The following is a 26,722-nucleotide window of genomic DNA, read 5'->3' on the forward strand; positions in this document are numbered from 1 at the left end:
TGAGCTCTGACAGCTTTCTAGTTTTCTGGTGACAAAATCAGTTGGCCTGGAGATTAGTAGTGGCTAAACATGTCATCGCAGGCTGAGGAAGATCGCTAGTGAAACTATTTATTCATCTGGGCACAAGTAGCGCGAGAGGTCAGCGCGCCTGGTTTGAAATCTCTACCTGTCTTTGTGGTGCTGGTGCCTGTGCTGGAGTCATTGTGAGCCAGCTTACAAGCGCGATCAGCTGGTTCGGAGAACTTGGTGGAGCGGAAAAAAAGGAAATCGCGAAGCAGAAGTGCTGATCTCCTTTGCTTGTGTCGTCGTCGTCGTTGCAGGCCGCTAGCCGCGGTGCTGTTGGGTGCGCTATGTCGGCGTTTGTGCGCGTGAAGCTACTGCAGGTGACGGAGTTGCGTAGCCCTACGTTCGAGCCGAAATGTGCTGTGAACGTGAAAGAAGTGGTGCAATCGACTGAGAGTGATGCCAGAGTTGTGCAGAAGAAGAAGACGTTTTATCCCGAGTGGGGAAAGTGCTTCGATTCTCATGTCATTGAGGGTCGCAGGTTACAGATAATGGTGATGGATCGGGGAGATACGATTCTTGGCGAGGTGGCTGTGGAGAATCAAGCCATAGCGGACCAGTGCAAGCTGATGGGTGCGTGTGTTGCCAAAATGTCGGTGAGTGGAAATCAATAATTTGAATCTGGCTTTTGGGGAGTGACTTGTGAGTACGAGTACTGTCTGACGTTTAGTGTGACTCTACACTTACATGTATCTTCTTGTGAAGTAAGTTGTGTGCATCGCATCCATTGTAAATATTTATTTTGTAGACCTGCACCGTAGATCTACTGTGTCACCAGTATGTGCATGGTAGTGTCATGTCGTAGTGGTAGATCTACTGGTAGTGTTTTTTCATCACGCTCCTCGCGTCTTTGCCACAATCTGCTGCAGATGAGTGCGCTGCCAGTCGCGGCTCTTGTAACTTTTACTTGGTGCCAGCTATCAATAGCCAGCAGAAGCGAAGCGTCCCACGTGTTGTCGTACAACTCGTAGTGCGCTTTTCAGTCTCACCCCGACTCTGGTTTCTGCTTCATGTGTCGACTGTTTATGAGCAATAATGTAGACCAATTTCGAACAAAAATAGTTTTTGTCATTTTGGCGAATGAAGCGGCGCAGCTAATATCAGCGTACTACTAGTATAGTATGTGAAACGATGCTGTTATCTCTATCGTGCGCTGTCCTGAGCTGAGTCGTGATCTCACCACCACTCCAGCAGGCTTGTTCAGGACGTTCCGTGATGATGTGAGGCTAGAGAAGATGTGCCCATACATAGGCTCGGCACTCTCCAGTCTGTGTCGAAAGGAGCGCCGGTCGGCGGCAGCTCAGTCTTACAGCCTCCGCTGGCGGTTAGCGCTCAGCTGAGCGGGAATTATTTTCCTTGCACTTTCGAAACGAGAGGACGAAACGAACTGCATCGTCTAGTCAATATTGCCCAAAGAAAATTGTTTGAGCTGAAACTGGAACGTTGTAACTATTGAAAATAGTATTGTCATTGCAAATGTTGAGAAGTGTTGCGGGATAAAAAGTGGCACGCGCACCCCCTGTAAAAGTGCATGTTTATCTGCAGCTGCCAACAACGTGCTGCCTGTCACAGTTTGTTTGAATGAGTTCTTGCACGAGTGAAGTCCTACTTCAGCGCTTTGCTATGTGCCTCGCTATGTGCCTCGTTCGGTGACGCAGCGATGGTAGCCTTTTCTCCCCAGTAGCATCGCTCCTGTTCCCCGGCCTCTGTACTGTCTCAGGAAATCGTATATCCGCCCGTGCATCGCCAGATCCGTGCCAGTGACCGCTAGTACTAGCGTGATATTGTGCATCGAGCTCGGCATCTCTGTTCTAACAGTTTGTTGGACGACAACGCTGTCGACTGCCCGCTATTGGCATTCATAATACGATCGGAAGTCGTTCCTCCTGAACTCGTTGACCTTGCTGATCTAACGTGCAATCAAGTAGAGTTTTCCCCCTCTCTGTGGCCAGCAGTACGTGTGGGTGTAGCTGACCTGATCAGTGCAGTGGCAGTGTAGTCCGCTGTGAAAAAAGATCACGTAGCACTTGAGACGCGCAACGTCTCATTGCAGATTCTTGAATCTTGTCTTGAGCTTTCCGCCATGTGCATGTGAAAGACAAGGCCACGTGACATGATTCAGGTGTATAAATACAAATTGTCGTTCACGAAATCTCTAGGTAGATCACTCCACCAGCAGGCTTGTTACATACTAAATTTCGTTTTTGGTCGCGGTCTGTCACCCCGAATGTTCGGAAAAAAAATTAGTGTTCGGAAAAAAAATTAGTTTGGTACAAACTTTAGCTATTTCGCGCAACCTAACGAATACAGCGAAAGTTGACTCCAAACGAAAATTTGTACTAAGTTATACAGTAACGCAAGGAGAAAGTCTGGAGAGTCAAAGGGTTCTAGATAATGCTGAACAGAAAGCTAGCCCAGCACGGTAGCACGGTTTGCCAGTTTGGCATGAGTTTGCAAAGCTCGTAGCGAAGTCTTGCTTGCTGCATGATTTACTGTGCAACAGCAGATTCGGAGAATTCATCGTTGCCTAGCTTAGGAAGTTTCGCTTGTGTCAGGCCGCCAGCATTCCTGAACGTTCCTCAGCTGGTTTCTTTACTTGTACTAACCGTGTTAACCTACTGCTGGTATGGCCAAGCATTGTGGTGGCCTGGCACAAGCGAAACCTTTTCTCAGCTGGCTGTGTTTCTGAAGACAATTTTAGGCCAGTGGTAACGCAGATGTGCGAACTTTACTTTCTATTATTACACCTGCGTTGTAGAGGGGGCGGTTCGAAATTGAAGCAGTTTGACAGCCGAATTGTGTAGACCCAAACTGGTCTTTAGTGTTGGTTGTTCACTTCGAATATGTTCGTTGAAGGAAGCTGGCATGTTGAAGTTTGCTCTGAGGCCAGAGTCGATTGAACTGAGCCACTCCTCTGTGCTGTCCCGTTGCCTCCAAGTTGACTGTTTTTTGTTTGTTTCGAATTTTGGTGTCACAGAGGTGGCTCCAAACCGGAACAGTTTTGGAGTCCACATCAAGTTCACCCTGAGTTCTGAAATTCTGTAATTGCTGTTGCTCAACGACGGCGCCAGTACAGAGAAACAGGAAGCCTTGTGTGCTTCCATTAGTTTTCATTGGTGTACGTTGCTTTATTGGCGGGACGCGAACTGCTAAGGAAACGCCACCTCTGCATGTGCAGCTCCCGTGCTGTGACAGCGTAGCATACGTATGGCGTTGCTGTGATCAGGACATTGTAACAGTCGCCTTTACCATGCTGTGTACTGTGCTCGTGAAGCAATGGTCATCCATCGTCTTGTTGGAATAGTCAACGTTATCACAGCGTTACCTATTCCTGAACTTGAGTAGGGTCATGGTGAACGTGTTGATCAAGTTGATCACATAATCATTACCCATATGTGGATGGTGAAAACTGGGTTCATGTATACAGCCAGAGTGGGATGTGCAAAAATGCATTCATCTGCTCCAGTTTGATTACTTATCTGATGTAGAATGCCAAACTTTGTTTCAGGTTTTCTATAAACCACTCTTGTGATACATGTGTATGCAAGGCATGAACAATTGTTAGCTTGGCACGCCTTTTGCTAATCAATTAGACAGAATTAGTGCAAGATTCTAGTGCCAGTTTCACCTAAAAATAGCAATTACTGATTTGTAGCTGGTGTTGCATAGATGGTGGATATTGATGTAGAAGTGCAGCATGGCTGCATGGTGGCGCATGGCCACAATGCATGGATATAGCCTGGGGTATGTGCAGGCAATGGCAACATCCAAGTGGTGCTTGACAGCAACACTGCAGCCTCCCCCCCCCCCCGCCAGTATTACACAAAATTATTTGATTGTCAGGTGGCCCAGGGAAGGACTTAGGTACCACCTATACTTGATTTCACTCTACTAACACACATTGCAGTTTACTCTCAGTCCACACACGGTGTATCCCCTGGGGATGACTGAGTCCTAGTCTTCTCCCCCCCCCCCCCTCTCCTCCCTCCCTCCCACCCCCCCCATGCATTACTTTGCATTATCCATGGCTCCTAGCAGCTTGCACTACAATTCACCAAAACGAAGTCCAAATTCGGAGCAGGTCTAGTCATTATTGTTTTGAATTCATCCTGATGGGCCATGCCCAGTTTGGAGAGGTCAACAGTTTAATTCTCCTGTTCCTTCTCTCACCATGTTTCTTGCATGACAGTATTTACAATAACCATGTGCGTTTTAGAAGTGACATTGCACACACAGCAACACAGCAGCACAGCAGCACTGACATGATTGTCTGTAGTAGTAAATAAGTGAAACTGAAGACAACCCATCAACATGTTTCCTAGCCCGTATTCCAAATTTGCTCACCAGATGTTTGCAGAGCACATACCAGTATTGACCTGTTCAGAGTGGGTGTGACCTGCAAAACTTAAACTGGATCTACACTCCCTTCTTGTCACAGCTCATCAGATGCACCTGGGAGGAGGTGTAGACGAAGATATAAAAAGGAGAACTATGCGATGATAACACGGTCAATTGAGAAAGATAGATAGAGAGAGAGAGAGAGAGAGAGTGTGTGTGTGTGTGTGTGTGTGTGTGTGTGTGCGTGCGTGTGTGTGTGTGTGTGCATCTGTGTCCTGCTAGCCTGGTTAGAGATATCTATCATCACACAGCTGGTACCATGTTTGGGTTGAGCCAGGCACTAGGAACGCACAGTGTTACTAGTGGGAGGGTTATGCACGTTCACTGACCAGTTTTGGTTCAAACTCTGCAAGCCAGGTGAAAGTGGGTCACAGTGATTGCCTCAAGAAGGGCATGAATTGCATCTATGGAGCCTTTCTCGAAAATCCCTTTATTGGAAAGCTTCTGTGGGCAGCGTCTTTGCTGCAATGAAGTTGTTAATTGTAGTGCTTCATTCTGTGGTCCTGGTACTCATTCTTTCTTCTGTATTTCTTGCCGGTATGTGTGTGTGTGTATGTATGTATTAGCTTGATCTACGACCGTCTGGCAAGCTGATCATCCAAGCCAAACTCTACACAGGCAGAGATGCAGGTACAGCAGAACTCCAGCCCACTATTTTGGGGTTTTGATATTTATCTGCTGATATGACTCACCCACAGTACCCATCTAGGAAAAGCTAAATTCCATGTGATTCAAGTCGTAGTGTCTTCCGGTAGCGCCTTTGGTGCGGTTTAGGGTGGGTGTTCTGCTAACTAATTATTTATTCCGTTCTCCACGAAACCCTAGCTTTTGAGTACGCTAGCATCATGTCAATGCAGTGTATAGACACCGTGTAGTTTTCAGGTCTGGGGCTGCTATACTGCACTGGTCATGCCGCTAGCCGACTCACAAGGTCGGGATGTACATGTATTGAGCAGTGCTGTCCAGTGTGCATGCCTAAGTGTATTGCAATATGGCTGTCGGCAGGCAACCCTGTACTGGTTATGGCTGATGTGAGGTGTGAGAAAGAATCATTGAACAGCGCTGTGCAGTGTGCATGCCTAATGCCTTGACGTACATGTGCTGTGAAATGACGTATCTGCTAATGCCTATCGATGTGTGATGTCATTGGGCATGCTCTCATGCAATGTGACTAAACATACAGTTTGCTCTCATTGGTTATGTGTGTCACTGCGTTCTCTCGTCATAGAGCTGTAATTTTCATTTGTGTGAGATTTCAATTCTGTATTGTGCAATTGCTAATCGGGTTCATTGTGGTGTATCATGTGGATGAGGGCTAATCATCTAATACTGTTGAACTATGGTGTCGGTGAACAGCAAAGAAAGGAGGCGACACGCCCGGATCCTCTCCAGGTCCTTCCCGCGCTGCATCGTCCAACATGACAATCAACACGGTGGGAATAGCGCAGCGACCGAAACCGTCGTCATCGCCCGCGTCAGGCAACTCGTCACCCCAGTCCAATGGTAGGCCACCGGCAGCCAAGTCACGCGCGATCATGCAGTCGCCCAGCGCTCTCGGCAATCACACGCAGGGAGGCCAGACGTCGTCGTCGCACTCGCCTTCGGCCCTGCACCTCTCCGGGGTGAACGGACACCACCACAACGCCATTGGATCGACGTCGTCCGGATCGTCAATAGCAACCACATCCCCCGTAACGCCGCACAGTGTATCGACTGCGTCATCACGCCAATCACTACTGCCAAACTCTAGCTCGCGCGGTGGTTAGTTCGTGTTGATGTGTTTAACATACTAACATACTGATTGTCTTAAAACCAGCGATAGTTCTGAAAGCTAATCATGCATGGCCTAGTTAAGTCTCTTATACGGGCAAAATAAATTACACATATCATCAAATAAACTCATGTATGAATGCAGCAAACTATACAAATCAATTCGAATACTAGTAATTCCATTGCAATAAAAAAATAAAAATAAAACATTAGGTAAAGGATCCTACTCTATGCTGATCATACTAATGATAGTAATCCTAAGCCATGCAGTGGAGTAATCCTAAGCCATGCAGTGGAGTAATCCTAAGCCATGCAGTGGACTAGTCTACATGACCACAGTGCACCGTGAGCGTCTAGTCCCTACTGACCATTGGCGATGTGAGAAACTGTTACAAATTAATCATGTAACAGAAATGCTGCCCTTGACACTGCAAACTCTTCGGAACTGGAGTCGACCATTCTGCTATTAATATCCATTAGGCGTGTGTTTGTGAGTTGTTTTGAACGTTAAAGCTGGTGGAAAGGTGTTAACCCGGTATTGTGTTTTGACTGCATTGAGTACAGCATTCACGTTAGCACTAAAGTGTGCTAGCATGCTGCTGAAGGTTAATAGCTTTGCCATGGTGCCGATTCTGTTAAATTGATAGTAATGTGTGCATCAATGCTGGCTGGAGCTGGATGGCGAACACTAATCTGCTCTGTAGTACAAGGGAATGTGGTGTGTAGCACAAGAGAGGCTGGCTCGCTCACGGTGCCTGGGTATTCCCCTAAAGGTAGACATGTTTATAACTGTTTTGTGTCACCTGTAGAGGAGTTTGCGGTCTGTATGGAGGACAGCAATGAAGCAGTGACCAAAGACCTCACCATGCTAACAGGCCGACGTGGAGCCATTCGCCACAAGAAATGCCACGTCGTCAACGGGCACAAGTACAAGGCGAGGTTCTTCCGGCAACCAACGTTCTGTGCCTTCTGCCGGGAGTTCCTGTGGGGGTTTGGCAAGCAAGGCTACCAATGCGAGAGTGAGTTAGAGATAGCGGACCACTTGCCTTTTTCTCTAATCTTATCTGCTTTAGGTGTGCTTTTGCTTGGCTTGATAGCATCAATATAACGTAGTCCCAACTCCAGCTCATACGCTCTCTGCCTGACCTCATTCACCACACCACCCAGTAACACGACTCCAAGTCGGTGTAGATGATGGCATAAATTACTCCATATACAGTCAACTTCGCTAATAACGACTGCGGATATAACGACAATTCGCGAATAACGACAGAATTTCCATGCCCAGAGCAAAGTCCCATCTAACTGTATACATTTAACTTCGGATACAACGACTATCTGAATAACGACAATTCGCGAATAACGACATGCTTTTAGTGCCCTGAGGTCATATTCACTGCTTGAATAACGACTTTCTGGGCTTTTGACAGCTATTTCAAGTACCTGTCATGCAGAAGTACCAGAACCCATGCCATGCATGGCGATGGATAAAGGCACACATGCAAGAAGATGCAGCCAAGGGGGGGGGGGGTACTTTTATTTTTTTGCTTCTAAATACATGTTGGATCATGGAGTGATCAGCACAGCTACAATGTCCTGTTGTAACTGTTGTACAATGCAGGTGTACATGATTGTACAGTAATCATCATACATGTCATGTACATTGTACATGTCCCTGTAGATGGCTCCAAAACTTGCAAAAGGCTAATTTTTCCAATCTATTTCCCTTCCATATCGACTTTATAGTTCCTTTCAATTGTAATATGAAAATGGGGTACACGTTGGCATAGAGCATGAAAAAAGCTTCATTTTGATATGCGTGTCATACTATACAAAAATACGGGTTCACATACATTCAAATGGGACTTCAGGTATAAGGACACTTCGCGAATAAGGACATTTTTCCGATGCCCTGCCGAGCCGTGTCGTTATTCGCAAAGTTGACTGTAGCTGTTTAGATCATACAGATCTCATCAGTGAAGGTCGTAAAAATGCTGAATGACCAGAGCTTGTGAATACTGTATTCATACAGAGACAGAGAGCAACTGTGAAAGTGAAGAAACTCGATCCTGAGCTTAGGCTCGTAACAGAAATGCTAACAACCAGAGAATAAGTTCAAGATGCCACTGATATGTGTAATGTTTGCGTTATGTTTCAAATGAAATAGGGCATCAACTCGTTTGTACAGACTGCATTTAGTCAAGTTGGGAGCGGGTAAGATAGGCAGATGACCAGTGGGTATGTGCCTGCCTGTCCTCATAATTGATGGTCTTGGTTTGTTGGTGTCGATCGCCGCTTTTTCTGCGTGCACAGCCTGCGCTCAAGTGGTGCATAAGAAATGTCATGAGCTGGTATTAGGCAAGTGTCCAGGGAAGAATGGAGACGCTCCGAAGAGTCTGGCGGACAGACGTGAACATGGACACAGCAGAGATAATAAATCCGAGGATGTACGTTTTGTTATCCACCAGTGTCACTGTTTGCCATACCATTGGTTGTGAGATCTTCTTTTTCCATTCTGTGTGTTGAATTGGTATGATTACGGTGGCACTGGTTTCATTTATATTGCTGCCCTCCAGAAGTCTAGTATCCCGTAGTGGCCTTGTAGCCCGTATGCCTAGGGTGCTGCTGTGTTTACCAATTGCCGAAGCTTCTCTCCAGCATTTTCATTTGTAATGTAAGCCTGTTATTCCGGGGGAGATGATTGGTGACAACAGCTACATGCTGTTGAAACGTTTGTACCCCCCCCCCCCCCCTCCCCCCCTCCCATCCCACTCTCGTCCACTTGTTTTATGTCAGGCCATCAATTGTCATGAATTCACAGTCAGAAATTTGGATAGCTGCACAGGCCTATTCTGCTGTGAATCAGTGAAATTAGCTTCAAAGCTAATTTCCATATTTGCCCATTTTCAACACCTTGTTGCAAACTTTGTTGTGGTTATAATTTCAATGGCACAAAGAGAGCGAATTATCTCTGAAAGGTGATAGTAGTAAAATTAAGATCTGTTTGTACTCACGATTGTAGTCTTTTGATTGACGCGTGCAGGAAATGTACTCACCTTTGCTCACCTTTGTTGTCGCTTGATTGATGTGTGCAGGAAATGAACCGCTTCAGTATTGATGTGCCGCACCGGTTCAAGATCAATAATTACTTACATCCGACATTCTGTGACCATTGCGGCTCTTTGCTGTACGGGCTGTTCCGACAAGGCTACAAATGTGACAGTGAGTGTAACTATAGAAAAGAAAGGGACCGTCCGAGGAACTACAAGTTACGCTGTAATGTCCACTAACACCAACTTTTTTTATTTTCTATAAAATTTAAAAATTTAAATACATCCTTGGCTCTCCATCTGAGTGTAGCAGCTAATAGCTATGTGTGTGTGTGTGTGTGTGTGTGTGTGTGTGTGTGTGTGTGTGTGTGTGCCGGTGTGTGTGTGCCGGTGTGTGTGTTTATGTGAGGGAGAAAAAAAAAGAAAAAAAGGGTAGAGTACGTGTTAGTTTTTGTCTGTGTGTAAAATGTAGTGTGTTTTATGTGTGCATGTGACCTGTGCATGTGACCTGAGCATGATTTCCTGTACAAAAAACCCCTGTGTTCCGCTGTCCATTGATTTTGATGAAGGGTGAAAGGATGACAGAGATTCACACACTTTGCCCGCCAACATCGATATACATACTGTATATTCTCTATTATAAGCGCTGTGCTTATATTTTTCCAACACCCCTCTACCCCGGGCTTATAATGGAGACCGTGCTTATATTTTTTCAACCAATGCATCCAAACAGATCAAGAAGAAATACATGCTAGATATCATGCATGCAGCATTGATTTCCACCAAGACCGTGCTAATAATATAGACTGTGCTTATAATGTTTCGAAAGGTGCTCACAGTGTGCTAGTATTAGAGACTGTGCTCGTAATGGAGACCTGTGCTTATAATGGAGAATATACGGTACCTTCCTTTGCCTATCACCATGATCCATAGCAGTTTAATCTGTATGACATGTTGGATTCCATGTGGAGTACAAGTGCCACCTCGCTGTGGCTATCATAAGTCTACAAATTGTTGGCGCGTTCTAATTTCGGCCTCCCAGGGCTAACACCCATTTCGGCTGCATTAAGTTTCAGCCTTTACCACTGCTGCCTGCATACACTGTCACACTGAACCTTGCAAAGTAAAATTTCGGCCGCAACAAATTTTAGGCCACAGACGCCCGGGCAGAAAATAGCCGAAAATACATGTGCGCCGAATATTTGTTGACTTCCAGTACATCGTCATAGCCCCAGTGCATGTCCGGTTTCCGTTTTCTTATGCATGTTTGATTGGCTACTTAGCTGTAGCAACACAATGTCTGGCTTCCGTTAACTTCCGTTCACTCACACCAGCACGTGTTCCTGTTGCCCTTGTTGCTTGCAGCTTGCGGCACAAACTGTCACAAGCGCTGCCGTGACCTGATGCCTAACCTGTGTGGTGTGAACGAGAAGCTCATGGCCGAGGTTCTGACGCAGGTCAAGAGGGACAAGGAGCAGGGCGGTACGCGCAACGGGGCGCGGATAAACCGGCAAACGTCGGCCCCGGAGAACAACGGATGCTTGCCACACTCGCCCCAGTCGGCTGTCAGTCAAGCTAGCAGTAGTCTGCACGCCAGCCGCAGCCTCAGTGCCAATCCAAACATGAGCTCATCGTACCGAGGCAAGCGGCACTCTCTCGCAGATTTCAATCTTCTGAAGGTCCTGGGCAAGGGTAGCTTCGGAAAGGTAACCATTGGTGACTACCATCTAAATTGTCAGCTTCTTGTCGTACTTTCATTGCTGGGTTTACGCAGTGGAGACTGCGGTAAGGTTTTGTTCTCAATTTCTCCATGCCTGGAACGTTGGATGTATCAACTGGGTTATATTCTGAGTAGTTTCACGTTTAACCAAGGAAACGGCTGGTGAAGTGCATGTCATGTGACTCCTGTAATCGTGTACATGTAGCAATGATGTAATCGTGTACATGTAGCAATGATGTTATCGTGTACATGTAGCAATGATGTAATCGTGTACATGTAGCAATGATGAGCGGCCGACTGGAAGATGTCGTATGTTGTTTCGATCTTTGGTTTCAGGTGCTTTTGGCCGAACTGAAGTCTAAGCGCGAGTACTTTGCAATCAAGGTATTGAAGAAGGATACTGTGCTGGAGGATGACGACGTCGACTGTACCATGACAGAGAAACGAGTGCTGGCGCTCAGCTGTCAACATCCCTTCCTCACACACCTGCACTCCTGCTTTCAGACTGAGGTAAGAGTGAAGAGGGTGAAGTCAGGGCGAATGCATAGCTGTGCAGAGAAGCCAATGTCTTTTATGACCACTGGTACAGGAAACCACCTAATCTGTATGTTGTCATAAGTGTATGGCGATGTACATAGCTTGCTGTTTCGGCTATCTAGGTCTCACCAGTATAGATACACACTTTAAGTACGAGTTAGCCGAACTACCGGCCATGGCGCAAAGGACACAGACATTAAATTAGAGGGGAAGTGCATCGATTTTTCGAGTAGGGTCCAGAAGAAAGACAATTTGATATCGGTTCGAATTGCATATCTCTCGCTTTCATACGATAAGCCAAACTTGCCAAATCGCCAATTGTATACTCACGTTGCCATAGCGACCAGCGCAGTGATGACGTATGAAAGGCTTAGCTCCACCACAGAGAAGGACGATCACTGCAGAAATTGGTCATTTTCAATTGGTTTATTGTATTCACGAAGTGAAAGAAGGGCTGTGTTCAATGCTGTTAGTGGAGTGAACTGTTTGTTAGTAGTCCTCTCGGTTGTGTACTGGGACGTGACACCGACAGGAGAAAGCTGGAGTGCGGAGACATCACCAGACAAGCGAAAATAGTGACGAACAAAATGCTGAAATCTTGGTTGGGACAAATCAGACGTTCAGCATTTCCCCCAACCAAGGACCATGCCGTTTGCTCTTTCCACTTCCTGAAGAAGGATGTGATGCTTCCTGGCGACTCTCCTATCTCTCGTAACATCTTCTGAGGCCAGGTGAGATGACGGGTGGTGTAGATTGACGAATGACATAATGTCGTAGGTTTGAAAGTTTGCTAAGAATGTCTCAGGAGAGATGGTGAATACCAAGCATCTTCTCCTAGAGGAAACCGTTTCCTAGGCACAGTCAGCCTAGGGAAATGCAGGGGAAGGCCGATAAACAGTTCACGGCACTAACAGCATTGAACACAGCACTTCTTTCACATCGTGAATACAGTAAGACAATTGAAAATGACCAATTTCTGCAGTGATCGACCTTCTCTGTGGTGGAGCTAAGCCTTTCATACGTCATCACTGCGCTGGTCGCTATGGCAACATGAGTATACAATTGGCGATTTGGCAAGTTTGGCTTGTCGTATGGAAGCGAGAGATATACCATTCTAAACGATATCAAATTGTCTTAGGAGAGCACTCATTTGTTGTTAGTCAACCAAGATAATGAGTAACATGGTGTGAGAAGGAAGGAGGGAGAAAGGAAACCAACAAAATAGCAAGTAGAAAGACGGGAGTGGAACTCTGTGACGTATGGGCCGAATGAAGGCTTATGAACTGTGGTGGGTTTTGTAATAGGTAGCCGAGTGGTAACACGGAGGCACGCCAATGTTCCACTCAGTTCTGTTGTTCTATCACCTTGCGTGAATCTCGGGATCATTATGTTACTGGTGACGCAGAAGGTACTTCTGTTACATGGTGATGTGGCTTGAGACGATTTACCTGAACGATTAATAGCCCCTCTGTGGATCAGACAATGAAGCAATTCTCACTGTAACGTCATCAATTACCTTCTGGATCACATATGCTGGCCCTGTCGAGAACTTGTGGAACTTGGCGGACTCATCTTGAGGGATTACGGTTGAGTGTAGAATAACGAGCTGATCCTTTTCAAACTTTGGCGGCGGGCGAGGTGTACCGTCACAACCTTTCCTCTGGCGGTGATGTGATTTAAGGTCGTGCTGGCGCTGATGTAGTGCGGGTGGGCCGGTGTCTGGGTGTTCCAGGCCAGCGAGCCAAACACTGATTGCCTCCAGAGCTTTTGTGACAGCCTCTAGTTGTGTTTGTTGTGCGACCCAGCAGACTGGAAGTGATAGTGTGGCCTGCTCTTCTCCTTGCAGAATAGAGTGCTTGTGCAGGGCAGCATCCAGGGTAGTCAGAGCCAGTTCCCGTACTCGGACGCGAGTCGACCTTGAGTCCAGGCCAGCAAGGAATTGTTCCTTAGCAAGAACATCCCTATCTGCGGCGGCCATGTTGGGGTAGGACTGGGCTACCGGCACCCGCCCATTCTCATAGCAAGCACTGGCCGACTCCTCCTTCTCTTGTCTCGAAGCTTCGTATGCTGCCCGGTGAATTTCGGCGCGCTGGCCTGGAGCAAAGCATTCCTCTAGGGCCTGAGCAAGGGCAGCGATAGGGCCTTGACGGGTCACCTGTGGTAGACTGAGGTAGAACAGTTGGGCGTCCCCGTGAGGGACAACCCCAGGAATTGCGTCTGCTCGGCTGGAGTCCACTGGTTCACCGCAGCAACCTGTTCGAACTGGGCATACCATGTTGCCCAGGGTATGCCCAGTCACGTGTCGTCTAGTCGACCTGCGTATTTGGCAGGAGTGGCCCAGTTGTGCACATGGCGGGCGGGTGCAGGACCAGTGACGGCTGGTGAAGCAGCTGCGGGAATAGCAGGGAGTTGAGCGATAACGTCAACGATTGACTAAGTACGGTAACAACAAGACTGAAGTTGCGTAAACAGTACAGGGATGAATTCACGCACCTCTGCCACCAATGTAATAGGTAGCCGAGTGATAACACGGACATAGCCAGCAATCGCATGTCATCACGTACATTCAAAATCAACATAATTTTTCGAATCGACCTTTTTTTCAGGATCACTTTTCAACGAGGACGAAGCAAAGTCGGCCGAACGAAGCCTAGAGGAAGAAAATCACCCTCTCCACTTCACCATCACGATACTGACATAGATACGAGATGAAACAACTAAAAAATCCACAAGAAAACTGTACGGCCATCATCGCGCTGACTTTGGTCTGACTTTGGTCTGAGAATTTCTATCACGATCAAAAATGTACGAGGAGCACTCAAAAATAAGCAACAGACGTACCTCTATCGCTCTCTACTCCTTTTTCAAGGCACAAAAGTCGACTCTCCACTTTCAAACCAGGAACCAGACATACCAGTGGTCCTTTTCAGCTGCTCCACGAGCGCAGGAAATGTTCACCAAGGGGCGCAGAGCAGCATCCATTCCAGAAAAAGAGCTAAAATACGAGTGAGACTGCATGCCTGAGTACATGAGTACATGTATGAGTACATGCAGAAAATAGTCAATTTCAGCGTTTCTGCTCCAAACAGCAACTAGCTTCGACTAGAAACAAAGATTACACCAAAGGATCAAACAACAACCATTTTCTGCAGTTTTTTTGCAGATGGCTTCCTTGTGCTGGGCCCAGCACGCCAAAAATCACACCTCGGAGGAGTACAAAAATTACAACTCTCAGATGTCCTCGATTGCTGGCCATGAGGCACGTCAATCAACACACGAATGAGGCAAGGTGATAACTGTATTCGAACTTACTCCGGTACACACCTGGAGTTAAAAGGCAATAAGGGAAGGCAAGAAGTGAGCTTACTCCGGTACACACTTGGTGGTTAGAATTACTCTGTTCTGTTGTTCTATCACCTTGTGTGAGCAAAGACAGCTGCGGGAGCAGCAGCGGATTGAGCCATAACTTGATGACTGACTTGGTACTAACAATGAGGCTTGCCTTTCGTTAACAGTACAGGAACGAATTCACGCACCGTTGCCACCAATGTAATAGGTAGCCGAGTGGTGATACGGAGGCACGTCAATCAACACACGAAAGAGGCGAGGTGATAACTGTATTCGAACTTACTCCGGTACACACCTGGAGTTAAAAGGCAATATAGGGAAGGCAAGAAGTGAGCGTACTCCGGTACACACCTGGAGGTTAGAACTACTCTGTTCTACTCAGTTCTATTGTTCTATCCCCTTGTGTGAACACAGACCAAGGACCAAGAAAACTTAGAAAAGTACAAGGATATGCGTGGGTACAAAAGAAGCCAGTATGAAGACGGGATCCCTGGATTGTACGCATGTATGGGCATAGAATCCTAGCTAGGTAGCACGGATATGGATATGTGAAGGGCACGCATAAGGACACGGAGTCCGTGCAGGATACACCAGGAATGCTTATAGTAGGTATGTGAGGTACATAAACAGAACACAGTAGATGCAGCGCAGACCCCGAGAGCATCATACCCAGGACAGTCAAGTCCATGAAAGTACATGTGTAGATACGGTATTGCATACAGATATGATGATGTAAACTAACAAAGAGGTGTAGTATGCAAACCTGCGAGCACAAGGGAAACACAAATGGTGAGAAGTGATATACTCCAATTTCAGACATTTTCGGTGCTCAATATTTTCGGTATGAGGGCAAAAGGCCAGGTTAGGTGAACAGAAATTTTAGGAACAGAGAAGAAGTTCCCTTTTGGATCATGTGTATTAGTGTTTGTTCGGTGTATTGAAATTTTAGGTATGAAACAGATGCACCGAAAGTACCGAAAATTAAAGTACTGGCCGAAAATTTGTGAACTAAAGGCCGATTCACAATACAACTTTCTGCGATGCGACACGCGATTTGCGACAGTTGCGACAAGAAACTGCCTGTCGCGAGCTGTCGCAAGCTGTCCCAATGCACCTGTCGCAGAAGTTGAAGAAAGTTCAACTTTTGCGACATGCGACACGCGACATACACAAATGGAGTACAGTTTCGACCCTGGGTGCACGTGCAGTGCACTTGCATAGTACTACTTGTGCATGAGGATGTCGCAAACATGAAGAATATTGTGAACCGTGTGTCGCTGTCGCAGCTCGTCGCATGTGTCGCAAGTCGCATGTTGCGTCGCAGAAAGTTGTATTGTATTATCTTTGAAGGCTTGTCAGCAAAGAAGTGACAAGAGTCGAGCAGAGCATCAATGCCTGTACACGTGACATGATTAGAGGTACTAAACAAATAAATAGATGTAGTAGTCAGCAACAATTCAGTATAAGCCAGGCAGGGATATAACAGTTTGATGGGTTCAAGAAACCTCTTTGGAAAACACAAATTCATGATGTTTGATGGTGTTTTAACGTGCATGTCAAATAAAAAAATTAACACTTTTTAGAGGATCAGTCGAGGAAGAATTGTTTGAACTTAAAAGTTGAAGGCATTGAGCAATTGATCCTTTCCTTCAGCATAGACTTAGATCTGTGTACAAGTACAATCTGTGACAGCTGTGACAACTGTCAAAGTACTAAAACATCCATACTACTATATGGGTGACCAAGAATTGTACTCCGTCCCTCACCCCTCCAAACTCTTAACAGCTTACAATGCAATCTGCTAGCCAATTGATATGCTATCTGCCTACTGGGATCATGCTATGCTGTCAGCATGACAGTACACTGCAGTTCACTACAGTGCATGCACTTTCTATCTATATGTACACTCATAGCTCTCTTATCCGGGCAGTCCGGGACCGGGCACTGCGCATAACCTTTGATGGGACGTGCCAGAGATCTGGCATGCGACGTCACTTTTCCACAGAAAGTGGCAAACGAGTGGTAATATCTCTACTGAAACTCGTCCAGCAGGTGCCCAGTAGACCAAGGTGCCCGTAGCTTGGAGGTGCGGATAAGACAGACCCATGAGTGTAGTAATGGAGGTGCGGATAAGACAGACACAGGAGTGTAGTAATGTACTGAGTAAAGTGCGCCATGTAGAGTGTTCAACCCGTGCATTTCTACAGTGCCGGAGCTGAGCTCAACCTAGGAGGTATTCATTAGTAACAACTTTCCAACAAGACTAGGCGATATACTTCCATCTGGCCTGGCGTGGAACCCTGAAACGCATGTTTTCGTGTTCTTCCGCTTTTGCTCAATGCAGGCTCACTTGTTCTTCGTCATGGAGTTTATCAATGGCGGAGACCTCATGTACCATATCCAACAAGCTGGTCGCTTTGATGAAGAACGAACAAGGTAAGCCATGGTATACACTTTTGTTATAAAAGAACGCGTGCAGCTGCTTTTTTTTTTTGGTTAGTAAGTTAGTTTACTAGTACCTGAAAGGTCTAGCTAGATTTCGAGTGGATTTCGAGAACGACGGGTGGGTGATTTTGATTGATACAGCGCCGCATAAAAATAGATGATCTTGCTACGCTGTGCAGGCAAGAGCAGCGCAAGCCACAAGAAAGTAATCGGCTACTCGGAATCAGCTCCATTTTGCTGAACGGCTGAGATCGCTCACCTCAGGGATCGCTCGTCAAGCTCAGTTCGCAGCTCCCTTACCTCCCGCTCAACGCCTGGAGTATCCAGCGCGACAAGGAGATTTGCAAGTACTGTACGCGTCGTCGTCGTCGTTCAAAATAAAATCTTTCAAAGAACGGCGTCTGATTAGAACCACACAGGCTGTCAAGCTACCCACACGAAGTCCTATAGAGAAGGCTACCGTCACAATCGACTTCTCTTTAGAAAATAGCCAGGCAACGGAGAGGAAGAGAGATGAGCTTGCAAAAGCAAGAGAGTCGATCCCGAGCAAAAATATTTGTCACCAGTGCCGAGAGCAGCGACGAGGAGGTCCGAAAAAAGTATGAACCCTTCCTTGGACAATAAATTCCTCATAGCTAGTTGTCATTCTATACCTTACCTTCCATCGTACCAAGTTTTATCACTTCAAGTGCACGCATTGATGTCCAAAGTCTAAGTTAAAATTGTCGAAAGATAAGCGACAATATTGCTGACGCGGACCAAGTACTTGCATCTTAAGTTTACTGCCAGTGTTGCCACACCATTCTAGCCAAATATCAGTGGGATTCAAAACTAAAATGCATGGTCCGCGGGCTTCGCCCCCGGACCCCCAATCTCACTACCACCAATATCCACACACACATGCCACTACATAACAATCCATGTCCTCTGGCACCTCACCACCCATTTGCATTCGCACGCTGTGCATAGCTATTAGCAAAAGAATTTTTTTTATCAGGGATATGCCATCTTTTTTTAGTATTCAAGTAGAGTGGAAAGCAATTTATACCAGGCACGTGACATACCAGAAAATCCACTGGATTACTGATGTACGCACAAAATAGGCATAATATATGCAAACTGGAGCAAATGACAATAATTATCATTTTTTTGAATATTACATGTAGGACTAAAACAACAGCAAGAAAATTAAAGGGGAAGTATACCCTAAAATCAAATTTTCACCAGTTGTAGTCTTCGGGGTGCTGAGTCGAATGGTCTTGGTCCGAGGAAGCTGCGATGCTCCCTTCCTACTTGAATCCCAATCGAACTCGCGCACTTCCACCGAAACTGGGTGACTGCGCCCTATTAGATGGGGATTTGTATGCAAAATGTCACTAAAAGCGCCATTTCGTTCTTATAAAAGCACGGATGACCGCGATTGGCCCAAATGTTGTAGTCTTTTGGACGCTGAGTCGACTGGTTTTGGTCCGAAAAGGCTGCGATGCAGCGTTCCTGCTTTATTCCCAATCGAACATGGTTGAACAAGCGGTCACGTGCTCCTGGGTGCCCAAATCACCTGGTCACCGCGCCAGCAGGCGACAACTTTCACACCAAGGTTCAACTCGAGTGACAGGACTGCACCCAAAAAAGGTCAAACAGGCTAGTAAGTTGTACCCTGCAGGCACGGTGACCAGCTGACTGGTGTACGCAGGAGCACGTGACCGCTTCTTCAACCATGTTCGATTGGGAATAAAGGAGGAACGCTGCATCGCAGCCTTTTCGGACCAAAACCAGTCGACTCAGCGTCCGAAAGACTACAACCTATGGGCCAATCGCGGTCATCCGTGCTTTTATAAGAACGAAATGGCGCTTTTAGTGACATTTTGCATACAAATCCCCATCTAGTAGGGCGCAGTCACCCAGTTTCGGTGGAAGTGCGCAGGTTCGATTGGGATTCAAGTAGGAAGGGAGCGTCTCAGCTTCCTCGGACCAAGACCATTCGACTCAGCACCCCGAAGACTACAACTGGTGAAAATTTGATTTTAGGGTATACTTCCCCTTTAATAATAACGTGGTGCAAAATTGAAGAAAAGGAAATGTTAACACCCGAAAGCGCTGAAATACAAAATGAAGAAAAAGGAAATTATAATCCACATAGTGCTAAATAGTAAACAGAGCACCCAATAATAAAATGAAATGAAAGAGTAAAGCTAAACCGATAAACCAAGAAATCATAACAAACTAAACAAAATAAAAACAATAATAGAATGATAATTGGCACTCAGATGTAGTGCAAAATGAGTCAACATGCCTGACCTGCACCACAGCCGTCTGGTAGAAACTGCGAACTCTGATTGCAAACCGCTTTCGGTGTTCGTCCGGCAATGTGGCGAGCAATGCCACAGCGTCCGCCGCAGCCTTCACGCAATTAAACAGGAACATTCTGTGCAGCTGGGCCTGGGACTTTGAAAGCAAGTGCACTTTCACGTCTTCACTATGGAAAGTGAGATTGAAGGTGACAAACAATGGGAGAACCTCTCCCAGAAACATCAAATACGCTTTTGTTTCTGGTCGCTCCATCAATTACACCCAGTCGATTACGTTCTGCAGTTGGTAGACATCCGGGCACGACTGAAAGTAGTGGAGCAAGGCCTCACACTGCTCCAGCATCCGCATTACAGATGTATGCAGGCTCAACCATCTCTTCGGTGCAGTATTTTTCTAGCCTGTGCTCCTTGACATCATACTCTTGTTGCACCTTCCTCAGCTCGGCAGTTAATTTTGTCGACCGGTCAAAGAAGTTATACCACACGATGAAGCCAGTGCCGGAAGTTATCCGGTAGCAGGGCATCGCACACAGCTTGTGCACACAGCTGTGCAACATGGCATACACAATGGAGGGTGTACACATGGGGCTGCCTGGCAAGGATCTGGGTCATAACAGAATTGCGTGACCCTCGCATGACATTGGCACCATCGTTTTTAAATTAAATTATGTTCAATATTAGTAAACAGGTGGACGTTCGTGAACTCCTCACCGGTGTTATACTTGAATGTTCTGGTTGTGAATGTCATCACCTTGACAAGTCCTCCATCCATCAGCTCTCGTCTGACCACCACCACCTCCTCATATGCTATAAGATGCTGCTGTAGTGGCTGTTGTGGTGGTGGTGGTGGTGGTGGTGGTGGTGGTGGTGGTGGTGGTGGTGGTGGTGGTGGTGGTGGTGGTGGTGCTGGTGCTGGCGGCCCATCCTCTTCGTCGTCATCATCATCATCACTGATGATGATGATGACCTGCAAATCCAGGGTGGACACTTCCACCAACGCAGTCTCTGCTGTGAGCAGTGGGAGATATACCGCTAATTTTACCCTAAACATAAAAGAATTCGATACTCGAGGGAAAACCATTCACTTGGAATCCGCACAGTTTGAACTGCATCATGAGAACGTGAGTGCATCTCTCGGAAAAATTCACCTCCGGCAACAGCACGCTATCAAGAACAAGTCCGCATACAGTACACACAAAGTGCCCCTCATTCACAACTTGATGATTATGAAAACATTTGTCAATGTTTGGACTAGAAGGAGGGGCATCAGGACAAGGGTCATCGTCATGCTCAACGACGGCGCGTTGACTCATCCGTGCAGTACCCAATGAAATTTTCCCAGCTCAGTCCGCCGTCTTCCAGCATGGACGAGATGACACCAAAAATACACTCTGCATTGGCTTGGTCCATGGGACGCAGGCCTAGGCTGTAGGTACGGACAAGGCCCTCATCACTGTTGAACACCCGAACTGGAACAGCCACTTGCTCTTGTACAGAAACATCCGCGGGCCCATCGGCCATGATCGAGAAGTGCCATCTTCTCAGTATCTGGAGGAGGCTGGAGTGCATGTCCTCCGCAATTGTGTGCAGGGTATCTGTCATCTTGGTCCTCGCAGCTTTCATCCCTGCAGCGATCTTCAAATCTGGGCACATAGCGGCTATCAGCGGTGACAAGCGGTCTGCAGTGGAAATTGCCAGATGATTCTCAGCGAGGAAAAAACCCAGCTTCAAAACAGCGTTGATGCATGCCACTGACATGGCATCTCGCTGCTTCGGGCCAGCTTTCGCCTTGTGCAAATCTCCATGCAGCTCCCAACTTCGAACATTGGCCTTGTGGACATCCCGTCACGCATGCTTCTTTAGGTCAGCCACTCCACCGTTGTGATAACTAAGGTCGCAGCAACAGACTATGCAAAAGGTCTTTCCTTCAGTTCGCTTGGACTTTGTCAACCAGTCAAACAACTCTGGTTCGGCCTCCCATTCCTTCATGTAAGCCTGGGACCATTTTACTCTCTTCCTTTTGCTACGGGACGTGGCGGGGAGTCTTCCACATCAGAGTCAGACATCATCCTGATAAAGCAAACTACCGGTATTTCTTACGCAGCACGCTACGCTACACACGTCAACTACATCACCTCCGACTCAAAACAAGAAGAGGAAGAAGAAGTCTCGTTGATTTGGCATTTGGTACTTTTCTTCCAAGACATACCTCCCAAATCGGCAGTCTACCGACATGTCGGCAGGTGTGGCGACACAGAGTATTACTGCACACTAGCAGTGTGTTACACACGATTGACTTTGTGTTCCAACCTGTGTGTGTGTGTGTGTGTGTTTGTGTGTGTGTGTGTGTGTGTGTGTGTGTGTGTGTGTGCATATGCGCGTGTGTGTGTGTGTGCGTGTGCGTGTGTGTGTGTGCGTGTGTGTGTGCGTGCGTGTGTGTGTGTGTGTGTGTGTGCGAGTGTGTGTGTGTGTGTGTATGTGCGTGTGTGCACCTGTATGCATGTGCAGATTCTACGTAGCAGAGATCACGTGTGGTCTACAGTTCCTACACACGAAGGGTGTGATATACCGGTGAGTCTGTGCAATCGTCTAACGCAACGCTCTTCCTAAAAACTCTGGGGAGATCATCTTGATGTATAATGAATAGGCGACGCGGTGACAAGATCTTCATAACAGTCAGAAGAATTAGCGAGGCGGACATTGTCTATAGCTACAAGAAAAATTGGTCTTCATAGGCTTAGGAGATGGGAATGTAGAAAAGTCAAAGAAACAATTGACTGTCACCACCAGGACCCGAACTAGGGACCTTCGCTTGAGCAAGTCGCGGCCAGTGATGATCTAACCGTAAGGTAGAAGATCTGTGGGTATTTTCCATGTGAATACGCATCTGCCGCTAGGGTTTACCGGGTGTTAGCGGCCGTCGTGAGTTCCCTTTGGGAACGGACACGGCGATTTACTTTTTCTTTACGCACAGTTCTCCTTGTGAATACCCACAATTCTTTGTGTAAGCATCCAATATTGAGTATCTGGTATTTTTCATATGACTGCTGCTTACTGTGTTGCAGTGATTTGAAGCTTGACAACGTGATGCTGGACAGCGATGGCCACATCAAGATTACCGACTTTGGAATGTGCAAAGAGGATCTATTCGACGGCCGCCAAACCAGCACATTCTGCGGCACACCCGATTACATCGCTCCAGAGGTACTATATCAGTGCATTTTGTGATCAATAAGACGTTTTTGTGTTTGGTAACCAGTCACTAGTTGCCTGCAGACCAGTCTTTAGGGAATGTAGGCATTCCAACAGGCACGTGACAGTTAAGTATGCATGCATGCCCCCCCCCCCCCCCCCCCCCCGAGGTGCCATGTAGCTCTAGTACTAGAGCACTGCCGGGTCCTGAAGAACAACTTGTGACAGGCTAGGGTTTTACCAAGCATAGCATACCAATGTATACACGGATAGGCTAGGGTTTTACCAAGCATAGCATGCCAATGTATACACGGTGACCTAACACTGTGCATAGACTGTACTACATGACCATGAACATAGGAAGTTAGGAACGACCAAGGCTAGGAGGCTGACCTTCCCCCCCAGTTCTTCGGCACCCAAAAAATATAGGTCATCTGCAGTAGTCCGGTTTCTTTGCAAGTGTTGCGCAATTTTTAATCCGTGTAACATTATCTCATCGTGCCACTATTTCCGTTCTACATTTTCTCCTGCATCCCAACCCTGTGTAGATTATCGACGGAGCACGTTATGGTTTCTCAGTTGACTGGTGGTCACTCGGTGTTCTGTGTTATGAAATGCTGCTGGGACAGTCCCCGTTTAGCGGCGAAGATGAAGACGACCTCTTCGACTCTATCCAGCATGATGATGTAGTGTATCCTAAATGGCTGCCCAAGCAAGCGTCTGCGTTCATCAGTCGGGTAGGTGATGTGTGTGTGTGTAAAAAAACGGAAAAATGAAAAATAAGGATTCACTGGCCCGAAAAAGTCACTTCAATCAGCTGTGTGGTGGATACCAGGCTAAAATTAGTGGCGGTCAATGCATCAGCCTTGCAAGCTATTGAATGGTGTAATCCCAGCACAAGTTGCTATGTCTAACATGGCTGTTCGCTATCATCGCTTCGGCGATGGGCATGTCTGAGTCTGAGTCTGAGTGTGTGTATGTGCGTGTATGTGTGTGTGTGTGTGTGTGTGTGTGTGTGTGTGTGTGTGTGTGTGTGTGTGTGTGTGTGTGTGTGTGTGTGTGTGTGTGTGTTACTGGCTTTGTGTGGCTGGTCTGTTTTCACATAATCATTTGTAGCACAGTCCGTCGTCGATCTTATGTTACTGGAGGTTGATCGTGTGATCATGAAGTTTGTTGTATCTAATGCTTCTGTTCCTCATTCTGCATGTGTGGGTGTGTGTGTGTTTGTGTGTGTGTTTGTGTGTGTGTGTGTGTGTGTTTGTGTGTGCCTCTTACTCTTTATTAGCTACTGGTGCGAGACCCAACGAAGCGTCTTGGATGCCAATCTGAGCTGGATATCCGCCGGGATGATTTCTTTGCACGTATCGACTGGACTAAGCTGGAGAAGAGGCAAATCAGTCCGCCATACAAACCCAATGTGGTAAGAACTACTAGGAAACATTATTCTCCCTTATTGTCAGCACGATTTGTGTGTTGTGTGTGTGCTTGCATACGTATTTAGTTATTTTTCTATGCTAGCTGATGGTGCAGTGGAAAACTGAAATACTTGTACCCTCAGAGAAGGAGCGCTATGTTAACCTGCAATGATGACATTCTGCTTTGTCACCTTTCATTATTTCCGACACTTGATGGGATCATGTTTGTAATTGCTGCAACAGTCTTCCCAAATAAAATTGCCTCATTTATAAAGGTATGTGCTTGGCTTGGTTATCTTTCTATCTCATTCTCTCTCTATCTCTGTCTCTCTCTCTCTCTCTCTCTCTCTCTCTCTCTCTCTCTTCTCTCTCTCTCTCTCTCTCTCTCTCTCTCTCTCTCTCTCTCTCTCTCTCTCTCTCTCTCTCTCGCTTTTCTCTCTCTCTCTCTCTCTCTCTCTCTCTCTCTCTCTCTCTCTCTCTCTCTCTCTCTCTCTCTCTCTCTCTCTCTCTCTCTCTCCTTCCTTCTCCCTTTCCAATTCGTGTTCCTTTGTGCAGCAATCAGCGTTTGACGCTAACAATTTTGATGTTGACTTCACCATGGAGCCTGCAGTGATAACCCCTGTTAACAAGGAACTCGTTTTGTCCATTGACCAAGAGCAGTTTCACGGCTTCTCCTACATCAGCTCAGACTTCAGATCATCAGCTAGGTCTTGAAGAGGACTGTTTGTCGTTTCGTAGCTCTTTTATAGTGTGTCAAATATGAGCCAGACTTGAAGACTTTCCGAAGAATGGCTGTTTTCGCTTTTGGAACTTGAGCAATTTTTTCAGTACATGTCGAGAGATGCACTTAGGTGATACTGTACCTGCTGCGGCTGATGCCACAGCCGCTATTCCTGCTGTTGTTGCTGTTCTTCAAATGATGCTTATTCAGGTCTGAATCTTGAGTCCCAGATCTTCAGATCTATTTTCACCTCTGTCCTATCATCAATACTCCGGCTCCGCATACTCCCCTGGCTTATGCAGGTGCAAGACATAGTACACACTAGATAGCAATTCCCACACTCTGTCACCACAGCCATAGCCATAGAGACTAGCAACATGCTACACCGTTAAAAACGTCACATGAGCCTTACAATAGATCTCCCCGATATTTACGCCGTATTTAATGAGAAAGATTACCCGCTCTCCCAAAGTTGCAGCGCTATTTTCGGACGTTCCACCGTACATTATACTTATGCGCAAGATAGCCAATCTGAGAGTTCCGCCTTGTTGTCGTATTATGCACCATGTGTTTTGAACTTTTGGTGGCGAATTGAGGTTAATGCTATGAATAATCATGTATGTAGATACTTGGAAATATGTTCCCAGAAAATTACGGCATACTAGTGCCTTGCAGTATTGTTGAGATCAGTGTGCCAATGCCAATGGATGTGGTGTGAAGTGCTAGTGTATTTGTGTCTTCGATCATCAACACTGCTGTTGCTGTTGCGGCTGTTCGCTGCTGTTGCTGCTGCTGCTGCTGCTGGTGGTGGTGTTGCTGCTCCTGTTTCCCGCATTTCTGCTGCTAGGCCAGGTTGCTTGCATGATGCCCAATACAGTATGCAATGCCACTGCAGCATTGTGATGAGCAATGAGTCACATTTTTTCCAGAGACCGGTCTAGACGGTCTACCCTTCGTGGAATGTATGATACTATAAAATGCTGTTTCACATCCCATGAAGGGACTCTCAGGCAAAATGCATGTGATTCACAGAGTGCACAGCCTGTTTACACCTACAAGGCTACTAGTAGTAGTACATGCGACACGAGGTGTCTACCCTCCACATCGGCCACTTCGCCATGGGTAGAATGTATCCAAGACTTAGTTAGTTTCAAGCTATACTCGTACTCATGCCTGTAGCTGAAGTGATGATAGCGAACAAGCTAGACATAGCAAAGTGCTAGGATTAACCTGATCAGTACACCATTCAACAGGTTGCGCAAGGCTGATGAATCGACCACCACTGATTTTAGCCTGGTCCACACCACACAGCTAGCTGAAGTGGCTATTTCTGGCCAGTGAATCCCTATTTTTCATGCCACGGGGAGGAACATTCTGTGCGTAATAATTTCGTTCGCACATACTGTTCCAGATACCACTACTTTGCAATAGGCATTGCACATGAAGTCTGTCGTGTATCCGGTTCCCCCTTGACTCTTGAGTCCTTGACAGCGTATAGCGTGTCGTCACGTGTCTACGACACGTCCTTGTTACCACAGCCTAGGCACAGGCCGAGAAACACGACCAGCATAGTTATAGTGGTGCCTGGTGGCGTGGCACAAGCGAAACTACTTACTTCCTACGACCATTGTGCTGCTTTTTCGCAAACACTAGATCAGTACGACAGTCAGTAGATCTACTCACGCCAGTGACTGTGGTGAACTGAGCTGAGCATGAGGTATCTAGATCATAGATGAGAGCATTTCCCCAGAAAC

General features: G+C 46.7%; 1 protein-coding gene across 2 annotated transcripts; it reads left to right on the forward strand.

The window, feature by feature from the left end:
- LOC135810225 (protein kinase C delta type-like) lies at positions 1 to 25,672 on the forward strand. 2 transcript variants are annotated; one of them, XM_065323702.1, is made up of 14 exons: positions 20 to 659; positions 5,028 to 5,091; positions 5,818 to 6,222; positions 7,041 to 7,250; positions 8,545 to 8,678; positions 9,327 to 9,453; positions 10,647 to 10,987; positions 11,338 to 11,511; positions 17,231 to 17,322; positions 22,149 to 22,211; positions 22,706 to 22,844; positions 23,381 to 23,569; positions 24,118 to 24,252; positions 24,803 to 25,672. In XM_065323702.1, the coding sequence occupies exons 1-14, from the start codon at positions 351 to 353 to the stop codon at positions 24,959 to 24,961; spliced, it is 2,541 nt and encodes an 846-aa protein (XP_065179774.1). In that variant the 5' UTR covers positions 20 to 350; the 3' UTR covers positions 24,962 to 25,672. The 2 variants fall into 2 exon arrangements, with proteins under 2 accessions (XP_065179775.1, XP_065179774.1); XM_065323703.1 differs by lacking the exon at positions 5,818 to 6,222 and having other exon boundaries at positions 1 to 659.
- Positions 25,673 to 26,722: the final 1,050 nt, after the last annotated feature.

This window comes from Sycon ciliatum, chromosome 2, assembly GCF_964019385.1.
Source record: "Sycon ciliatum chromosome 2, ocSycCili1.1, whole genome shotgun sequence".
Lineage (NCBI taxonomy): Eukaryota > Metazoa > Porifera > Calcarea > Leucosolenida > Sycettidae > Sycon > Sycon ciliatum.

Bases quoted from the DNA above. Each gene is read 5' to 3' on its own strand.
- LOC135810225 (XM_065323702.1), top strand. From the start codon at position 351: ATGTCGGCGTTTGTGCGCGTGAAGCTACTGCAGGTGACGGAGTTGCGT. The intron at 7,251-8,544 runs GTGAGTTAGAGA...CTGCGTGCACAG, and splicing joins GCAAGGCTACCAATGCGAGA to CCTGCGCTCAAGTGGTGCAT. The intron at 17,323-22,148 runs GTAAGCCATGGT...ATGCATGTGCAG, and splicing joins TTTGATGAAGAACGAACAAG to ATTCTACGTAGCAGAGATCA.